The sequence below is a fragment of the Sander vitreus genome, chromosome 8, assembly GCF_031162955.1.
Source record: "Sander vitreus isolate 19-12246 chromosome 8, sanVit1, whole genome shotgun sequence".
Taxonomy (NCBI): Eukaryota; Metazoa; Chordata; class Actinopteri; order Perciformes; family Percidae; genus Sander; species Sander vitreus.
In genome coordinates, this window is record NC_135862.1 from 32,397,105 (window position 1) to 32,408,084 (window position 10,980).

General features: G+C 37.5%; 1 protein-coding gene across 1 annotated transcript; it reads right to left on the minus strand.

Moving 5' to 3' along the window:
* Positions 1-804: 804 nt before the first annotated feature.
* Positions 805-8,575, minus strand: tigara (TP53 induced glycolysis regulatory phosphatase a). The gene is made up of 6 exons (XM_078257866.1): positions 8,363-8,575; positions 6,612-6,649; positions 6,214-6,335; positions 5,762-5,839; positions 5,522-5,632; positions 805-1,882 (listed from the first exon to the last, which is right to left on the minus strand). Exons 1-6 carry the CDS (start codon positions 8,524-8,526, stop codon positions 1,490-1,492), a joined length of 906 nt encoding a protein of 301 aa, XP_078113992.1. The 5' UTR covers positions 8,527-8,575; the 3' UTR covers positions 805-1,489.
* Positions 8,576-10,980: the final 2,405 nt, after the last annotated feature.

The window sequence follows — 10,980 nt, forward strand, 5'->3', positions numbered from 1 at the left end:
CCTCCCTAGGGAGGCGCCCAGGGGGCATCCTTACCAGAAGCCCGAACCACCTCAACCGGCTCCTTTCGACGCGAAGGAGCAGCAGCTCTACTCCGAGCTCCTCATGGATGACTTCTCACTCTATCTCTAAGGGAGCCACCTTACAGCCACCCTCCTGAGGAAACCCATTTCGGCCTCTTGTACCCTGTAACCCTAACTTGTCATGACAAAAACCAAATGACACTTACTAAAGAAGCGCTGTGTCATAAATGTATTATGACTTGTTTATAATGTTTATGACACGTTCATGACAGTGTCATCTCACTCTTATGTACCTTCAAGTAAAGTGTACCTGAAAGTGTTTTCAATGATGATTTCATTTTACACAGAGTGAAATGAAAGTAGAGCAACAGTGCACATACATGCTACAGCACAACACACATCATGTACATGTACTGTTTGCCTTTGTTGACCAAGAGTGTGAATTCCCAACAGAGAAAAAGTCACTGATTTCCTAAAAGTCAACACTGTTCATTAAAGCACAAAGCTGCCCAACAGCCAGACAGGAACAAAGTGATGACATCGCCCTGCAACATAAACTGTCGGAGTTTAAATGAAAGTGTTTCGACTTGTGAGACAGCATTCAAACCAAACTGAAAATAAAACACTACCTATTTTGTTGAAGGCCGCTGTATAACATAACGGGGATGCATATTTTTTAATTTCATTATAAACTGGATTACTGAATTCAATTCATTTACGTATTTTATAACGTGTTTTTAACACATACTGCAGCTGGTAAACTATACAATAATAAACAGCACCTACAATTTGTATTTAATAATTACATTACATTACATGTGAGGTGACTGAGCACCAAATGAACAATAAATACAGAACCTAAAATCTTAAACTTTCACATACAATATTCATGCTTTTTTTCATCAAACTATACTATGACTTCTTTATCACTTTTTTGACATACTATACTATGACTTTTTATGACTTTTTCGACCTATATTCTTTTTTTCCCCGACTTTTTCGACATGCTTTACAATTACTTTTCATTATATTATTTTTTTTATGAATTACTATACTCTTTATCAGTGAGTCTTAAGTGATGAAATCAAATCGTAAAGACACTACAGTCATGTGTGTTGGGTCAGATAGCTCAGGGTGATATAAGAAAGCTTACAAGACTGAAAGTCGTGTGTTCAAACCTTAGGTGTTGTGTGAAAAAGACGTAAACCTGTGTGTCAGGTCAGATAGCTCAGGGTGATGGGAGAATGTTTGGAAAATGAAAAGTTTTATGTTTTAATATTCATGAATACTATGGCTTTTTTATTTTTTTCCACATACTATACTGACTTTTTCATGACTTTTTTTTCACATACTATACTATGACCTTTTGCCACATACTAGGACATACTGTGACTTTTTTCACATACGTCTCACTGCATCTCAGTTATCTCCTACAGCTTTTTAAAAAAAAAAACTCCATTCATCTAGCTCAGTTCGGTGTAACATGGTCCCCCCTGTGGAGGAACACACAGCGGATCCCGGACAATTTGAACCTGTCGTCCTCTTTTCTCATGGTTAGTATAAAGCGACATAGGCCTGTGTTAGGACTTAAAGAGAACATATGTGCTCTGTCAAAATCTGAAGGCAAGGAGCAATGTAACTCCTCCACAAAGAAGCGCACTGCCACGTAGATGACGACCCCATGGGTGACGACCAAAGTGTGGACCGGGACGCCCCTGACCCCATCGTCTGCCTGTCCCACCACAGGAGATGTTTCTGGTGGAGCAGATGCAGAGGTTTCATCCTCCCCTCTGTCATGCCACTGTTCGGCCCCAATTCGCTGGAGCATTTTGTCCAGAAACTCTTTGACTCGCTCCTTCACCTGAACAGAGCAAACACCTGTTATACACTGCGCCATGCGTGCGACACGCGCCTTTCTTTCATGCACTGGTCAATTTTGAACATTTCAGGCTATTTTGCTTCCATAACATTTCTTCTAGTGGAAAGAAAACATCCAAAATACACATTTAGGTGTTTATTTTTCCTGTGTTTCTTTCTCCTAAGCTCACCAAAAGTTAGCGTTAATGAATGCCTCATTTGCATATTAAAACATAACAGAAAAATTGGAACACGAAAAATAATTGTCTTAATGTCAATCAACTAGGGGGAAGTTTCATGGCGATAGCCACTGTTTTAGTTTACAATTTTTACCTTATTCACCTGTAGCCTCTTCCAAAACGTATGGCGTTTTACAATTAAGGATTAAAGAAATCTCCTCTTCAATTGCACTTACATACACCTAACTTTCCAGGTTTATTCCTAACTATATTGTGATGGATTTTACAGAAGGGTTTCTTCATATATCATTCATATCCTGATTTATGTAACATTTTATTCCTAAAAAATGGATTCTTTTTTTTTTTAATGGCAGTATTTTCTGATTTATGAAGTGATAAAAAGAGATAGCCTTTCCGAGATCCCCTCTGCAAAAACCTTTTGACTCTATTATGTCAACAATTTGAATGGATTTTGAACCTGGCTTCACACAGTGTTCAGATTCCTGTTCTGGAAATGGATGCAAATTAGCACATAAGATAATGCCTCACTTGCATATGGCGAAATAACATTACAGAGAGATTTCAGATTTCACATAAGTTATCAACTGGGGAAGTTTCATGGCGATATTAGTGACATTTTTCACCCTATTCACATGTAGTGTTTTGCCCTAACAGCATATGTCATTGAAATGTGAACGATTAATGTTAAAGGCTGTTATATGCAAAACAACAGCGGTACAACCTTTACCATCAAAAACACACATGAAAACTCTAGTTTCAAGATGAACATGTAATTTGATTTTTCTAATTCACACGAGTGCTCTTGCAGATACAAAAGACATCCGATCATGTGTACAATCAGGTTATATCCAGCCAAAGAAAGTGGTTGACTGACAAAATGAGTGTTTTCTGCCACCTAGTGGTAGCATGTGTATATTGTATCAGGGCATTTAGGTATATAGCTGGAGTTAAATAATGGATAAATATTTCCTTTTATGATGGTAAGTGCCAAAGATAAGCGTCAGATGTTCTTTTCAATAGTAAGTCTATGAGCTAAGATAATCTTTCAACAAGTTCAGTCAGTCAGTACAAATTACACAATATACAGTTTATGTTTAAATATTTTCATACACTCCTGTGGCCATGCAGACAGCTTTGGTTTTACGTGGCAACATTTAGAGATATCAACCTCTGAAACTGCTACTACCACCCCAAGACAGTAAAGATTAATGGAATTTTATTTGAGCTCCCCAAAGTACTGAAAAATATCATATGAAAAACAAACCAGCAACATGTCTTTCAACAAACAAGGTCTTTGTCAAACAAGTGTGAATGCTGATTCAGCAGCGAACTTCTGCTACAAAAAACATTCAAATATCAAAATGTTTAGCTCCTTAAGGACATGATGGCTACTATTCAATTTCTTCTGCTATTTTGAATTGTGTGAATGCTGATTCAGCAGCATTAGTATTGTTATCCAATTCTTTATTCTTCAACTTTCTTTGGTCGTGACTTAGGCTTTTAGTGTGGAGTTTGCATGTTCTTCCAGATTTTCTTTGACATACTATACTATGATTTTTATCACTTTCTTCGACATACTATGCTATGACTATTTTTGACGTACTATACTATGACTTTTTTCCCGACATGCAATACTGTGACTTTTTTCCACATACTATACTATGACTTTTTGATCACTTTTTAACTCCTACTCTAATATGACCTTATATCGTGGCACGGTGGCACCAACTAGCACCAGTAAATAGACACTGCACACTCTATACTATGTCTTCTTTATCACTTTTTTCGACATACTATACCATTACTTTTTTTTTTCAGACTTTTTTGACATACTATACTATGACTTTTTCATGACTTATTCAACATAATATATTATGACTTTCTTTCCGACTTCTTTGACATACTATACTATGACTTTTTTTACTATTTGGACATATGACTATGACTTTTTTATGATTTTTTTCCTCATACTATACTGTGACTTCTAATGACTCAGGGTTATAGGAGAATACTTAGAAGACTGAAGGTCGTGTGTTCAAACCTTATGTGTTGCAGTGAGTTTTGAGGTCTAACATCCAACGTTAAAACAACACAAGGTTGTGTGTTTTTCGACATGTTATACTATGACTTTTTATGACCTTTATCGATAAACTATACTTTTTTTTTGTACTTTAATTATGAATTACTATACTAAATAATATCGGTGAGTCTTAAGTAAAGAAGTCAAATACAAAGACACGTGTAGCTCAGGGTGATTGGACAATGTTTAGAAGACTGAAAGTTACTATACGATGGCTTTTTTCAGACTTTTTCGACATTCTATACTATGACGTTTTCTGACAAACTACGCTATGACTTTTTTATCATTTTTTTCGACATACTATTCTATGACTTTTTTATCACTTTTTTCAACATAATATACTATGACCTATTACGACATACTACACAATGACATTTTTTGACATTCTATGACTTTTTTTTAGTATTTGGACATACTCTATGACTTTTTTTTATGACTTTTTCCTCATACTATACTGTGACTTCTAATGACTCAGGGTTATCAGAGAATAGTTAGAAGACTGAAGGTTGTGTGTTCAAACCATCGACATACAGTACCTAACACTTTTTTTAATCACTTTTTCGACATACTACACTATGACTTTTTTTTCAAAATACTATCCTAGGACTTTTTTCTAAATACTATGACTTTTTTTTAATAATTTTTTCAACATTCTATACTAAGACTTTTTACAACATTCTATAACTATGACTTTTTCACCACTATTTTTAACATTACATACTATTACTTTTTTTGTTGAAAATATTGATACAGCATTATATTGTTGTCCTTCTATTTGCGATATATGGATATTTTAAGTCCAAAGTCTGGACCCATAGTTGTTCTATTGTTGTGTAATATTAATTTACACACTGAAACACTCGTGCGGCAGAATTGGACTTGTAGTAAATAAAGAGAGAAAACCTGCACTTAACCTTTTCACGGGCATTTTGTATTTATAGTTAGACCAATGTCGTGGTGCATCATTATATTATTTCTTGTATATTCTGTATGTGTGCTCAGTGTCTTATATTTTGCTGTTGTACCACTGACATTTTCCAATTCTAGGTCTACCTAATCAAATCAATAGCATTGTCTAGCATAATATTAATTAATGCAGAATTGCTGTATCGTGATATAATTGGTATTGTGAGCCGTGCCCAGTATTGTGTATCGAAGCGTGACGTACCCTGTGATTCCCACCCTTAGTACTTAGTTACATTCCACACCTGAGCACAGCATTATTGGCACCATGTGCAGAGCAAAACAAATTGCTCGGCTTAAGTGCTGTCTGAGAGAAGTAAATTACACCCGTATGAATAATGACATAACAGAGAAACAGATACACTTGACCCTACTACAACAGCTACATCCCTAGCCTCACCTGCTCCTGAGTCTCCCCCTTCGGAGGGGTGAAGTCTGTAAACGGCTGACCGGCTGCCTTGGCCATCTCTATCAAGTCCTGCACCCGTCTCCCCTCTGCTATCCCAAAGCTCTAAAAAAATAACAAAGCATTGATTGAGAGTGACTCAGAGTTATCTATTAACAAGTACATTTATCTCAAGAAAATGTTTCACACTTTTGCTATAAAGTTGTAAAATGACACAAAAGAAATGCCACTCACTTTCTCTTTAAGTAAAGGGTCACACACCATTTGGAGAGCAGAACAACTACTGTTGTGTTTCACTATTGTTTCAGCAGTCTGGAAGAAATAATGTATCATCATCTCATCACATACTGTGACATACAGTGACATACTGTCATTATCTCAGAAGAAAAGGAGAAGTTTTATTAAGTATTTCCAGATGTGAGTTCCTTGATTTGAAGACATCAGTTGCTGTTTTGAATGGTTTATGGTCTTTTCCCCTGTTTGATTAATATTGCTTACAGGAACAAATGTCACAAAGTGAGATGATGTGACAATAAAACTAGAAAAGTATGGTCTAAGAATACGGCATGGAGTAATTTTATTACATCTTAATCACACGGTAAAATAAATACATCATGCAGCGTTTTGATTCATTTTTCAAATTAAGATTCGTAGTTTGCTCCCGCTGTAAAACTAAAGCATGGTACCTTCTGGGCCCGCAGCATATCACTGACAAACACGTTGGTGAACTTGACATCTTTCAGGTAACAGCCTGCTGCCTCGGCCTGCTGCAGACCGATCTCAGACAAGAGTGAATCAATACCCTGGCCTGTGTGGAGCAAGAGGTAGAGATACAAGTAAGACGCAAAGAAAACACGAGATAGTTCAGATATCTTTATGGACCTTTTTCACAGCAGACGTTTTGACTTGTCATTGTAAGAAAAGCACAGCTGAAACTGATAACCTTAACGATGGCTCAATTCCATCAAGTGTCCCAGTGAGCTATTTCAGTGAGTCAGCATGAACAACAGCCATCATTAATGGTTTTGAATACACTATGACATGTCAACATGTCTGCCGTGATAAAGGTCTATTCATACTCTACCTTGTAGCAGGCCTTCTTTATTGTACTGCGTTTCCCCACTGCAAGAGTTACACGATTTATCATTGTCAAAGTACAGGAGCTAATATCATCAACAGATTAGTTACAGTTTAATACAACTGTCACATATTTGATTTCATGCCTATTATCATATATACGCTAGGATATATTTTTCCCTGCATAAACGTTTTGCTCATGGACCTTTCAGTCGGGCAGATGGTCAAACCTGGCTCCTGTTATTGGACAATAGTTGCTGGTTTTTGATGGTTCAACTTTTTTGACATCAATATATATATATATATATATATATATATATATATATATATATATATATATATATATATATGATGTCACAGCAACTACCAGGCACACAGGAGCATATCTAACTTCTCATAAAAAAAAAAGTTGAGCCATCAAAAACCAGCAACTATTGTCTTTCAATAACAGGAGCCAGGTTATTGGTGACATTTGTTTTTTAATTTAATTAATTCATCTTATAGTCTTTAAAACATCAGAAAAAAGTGACAGTGAATTGTCACAATTTCCCAGAACCCCAGAAACTCAAAGTCTTCAAATTGTTAGTTTTGTCTGACAAACAGTCCAAAACCCAACAATATTTAATCTGCAGTTATATAATACAGAGAAAAACAGCAAATCCTTACACTAGAGAAGCTGGAACCAATCTCAGTCTGCTAATTGATTTATTCAATTAATCAAATATGGAAATTATTGACAGGTCACTTTTATGATTTGTGGATTTTGGTTTTCATTTGCATAATTATTATTATCATTATTATTTTCAAAGTATTATCATATCAAACCATGTGACTGTATAAATGAATACAAATGATATAGAGGTGGCAGTAGCTCAGTCAGTAGGGATTTGGGGTGGGAACTGGAGGGTTGCTGGTTCAAGTTCCCATAAGGACCAAAGTATGGTGATAGCTGGTAAGCTAGCTAGTTCACCAAGGTGCTTTTGAGCAAAGCACTGAACCCCCAACTGCTTGAGGCACCTTTCCATGGGCATACTTGTTTAATAAAGTATAAATTATTATTAATAAATAAATAATTATTACATTTGACCAGACAGTGGTAATACTGTGCTTGATGAGGGAGAATCCCGACCTCTGGTGGTCGTCATGAGGTACTGCAGTGTTCACAGACAGACCAGACAGAACCGGGAGAGATGAACAAGGGCCACGAACATTAGCTAGCTGTTCTATTTGTGAAACTGTCCTTGTTTACAGTTGGCTATGCCTATGACGCACCAAATAACGTACAGCATACGTATGCTGATGTTATTACAAGATCAGACTACGTGAAAAGTAGGCTAACAGCTCTGCTAACACTCAGACTGCCCTGAACCCTGACACTGCCAAGGTCTCTTGTGCTTGTCTGGATATGTGGCACCTGCTAGCTAATGCTAAATAAATGCAGAGTACATGCTTTGCCATGTAACTTGTTTCTAGGTACTATAGGTTACATGCAGAAGCTTACTCCCCCCCGACACACACAGACACACACACATTTACACACAGGCTATATCAAGTATGCACATATATAAATAGCTTAAGTTATATTACTTTTATATTATATTTATATTATAAAACTAGCTAAATAGGTCCACGGAGAGACAACAGACTGGAGCGTTCTATAAATAGGAGCGGCAAGCAGCACTGCTCAGAGCATCTGTGCTAACATAAAACATAGGCTATTTATCATAAACACTGAATATGAATGTCAAATGCACTTACTGTCGAACAAGGGTTAGCCCAAATGTTAGCTCTGCCATGCTCTTGAATGTAACGGCGGAGTAATACAGACAACTTAAGTCAGTGCGCGTCTCGCTCCTTGAGACCAAATGTCGCACACAGAGTTTAGACCACTCTGTCAACATTTTGCGAGGAAGTTGGGACATGCTGCAGTGATTGAGTTACTTTCACAGGTGGCCCAAGCTGTAGTATCAAGTGAAAGGGCTGGACTCGACATTTATGATGCAGACGTAAAAGCTTGTTAGTATTTAGCCCCTCTTCTGATTGGTCGAATAGAATTATGAAATACAAACCTGTAATACTGTAATACAAGCCACTCACTGCTGGCTACTAGTAGTCTCGCACTGACAGACCTTCCTCCACAGCACTGCAGGCTACTAGTAACTCAATATATCTAATCTGAATACTTTTAGATTTCTTTGAAATCAAATATTGCTCAGTATACAAAATAAATGGCCACAGCCCCAATAATTTGAGTCCCATATAGCCTATATTCTCTTTTTTTCTGTTTATAACATCATGCAAATAAAATACATTTAGCATGTTGAGCATTTACAATTGGTCAAATGAAATGACACTTACAAAAACCGTTATGGCACAAAAATGTGTAGGCTACTGTGTGTATTCTACAACATGTGGGATGCTGTTCCATAAGGTTTTGTTGTTGCTGTTATTGATTCAAAAACCACACAAAGGACTTTGCTGTCGTTAACGCAAGAAAAGCCCTCACTCCAAATGTTCATTTTTCATTTTCAATGTAAATAAAAAAAAAAAGGTTATATTAGTTAACTCACCATTAACAAAACTGGCAACCTGGCATCCTGAGAGGAGAAACTTACTTTGATATACAGCAGTCGAACATATTCATTTTTTAGAATATCAATTCCTTTTCATGAAACACTTTACTATTTTAAAGACATATTCAAAAATGCAATAATAATCTGGGTTGATAATAGTTACTTATTTTTGTAATCTGATTACATAACCCAGTACATGTAATTAGTTACTACCTTAATTGAAAAATATTAAACAACAAACGTGTTTTCTAACTTTTAGAACAAGTCTTGCTTAAGAATTGAATTTATTTTTTATTTTTTTACAGTGCAATCAAAGAACTATCTTCAAATAATGCTGCCACTAGAGTTCTTAGGTTGACACACTTTCCCTTGCTTTATTTGTGACATTTCTCTTATTTTATCTGGTCAAGCATGAGCTACTTTGGGACCTAGTGTCCTTCTAAATTCTAACCATGCTTCCATCCCATGCGTTGCATACAGTAATAGCCTACAGTATGTGTCACCATACCACCAAAACCATACAAGCAGCTATATTTTTCCCCAATGAATTAATTGGCGTTTTTCCATTACGTGGTACCTGCTCGACTAGCCTCGACTCTACTCGCATTTTTTGTTTTTCCATTACGAAAAAAAAGTCCCTGGTACCTGCTAACAGGTACTTATTTTAGTACCACCTCCGTCGAAAGGTTCCAAGCCATACGAACAGCTGACGTGAAAACCTGCAGACTACTGATTGGTCGGAGAGAATCGTCACTAATCACTGCGTCATCATTGCTAGCAACAGACAGGGGTGTCCTGAACAAACCCGCCATTTTTAAATAGTTTAGCCAGAGACTGTGAAATATACTCTCTGCACGATTTACTGGAATTTCTATTTTTGGTTATGGCAACCCGCAAAACCACGCCGTGGTCGATTGAGGAGGTACAGACTTTTTTGTGTCTGGTTGCTGATGAGCGGATCCAGCGAGACCTGGATGGGGCAACACGGAATGAGAAAGTCAGCCACGCTGAGGCGGTACTAAAATCTGCAATGTAAAACGGACGCGTCGGGGCGTCGAGTCGAGCTGTTACCAGCAGTGGAAAAACGCCAAAAGAGGAGTAGCCTGGAAATCTAGACCACCCTAGCGGCAGCAAATGTAATTTGCAGCCAGGGTCATCTAGCATTCTCCGTTGGCTTGCGAGCTGGAAAAACCAAACTCTAGTCTGGCCAATCACATCCTGTATAGAGTCGGTGGGCGGGCTTAACATAATGACGACAGAGTTGCGACGGTTCCGTGTGAATTCCCTGCTACGTGAAAACAAAGAAGATGGCTGCTGCTGCTGGTGAACAGCGGCCTCTTGAATCGGCTTTGGCCGCGACTCTGGAAGACTTGGAGTTAAGCTTTTCTTTGAGAAAAGAACAAAGAACGGCACTGAAGTCATTCTTAAAAAAGGAAGATGTGTTCGGAGTTTTGCTGATTAGATACATCAAAAGTTTAATCTATCAACTGGCATTGCTCTGGTTGGTTGTAGCTCTATCCTATTGCGTGCAGAGGGAATTTGAAAGACAACCGGATTGAGCCCTGCCAATGGTGAGTTCCCAGACCCAACATCTTGATGTGGGTCTGGCTTGTCAGGCTAAATGAGGAGTGCAGCAGGAGGTCAACAGCCTGTTGTCTTTGCATTGAATATGCAGTACGTAGTTCTCTATAAATTAAGTTGTCCATAAGTTCACCATCACATTTACATTGCTCAGTAGACACTAGTGACTTTAATAAGTGTGGTCCGTGGTCGAGAGTCCTTTTTCATGGTAGTGCATTTCCT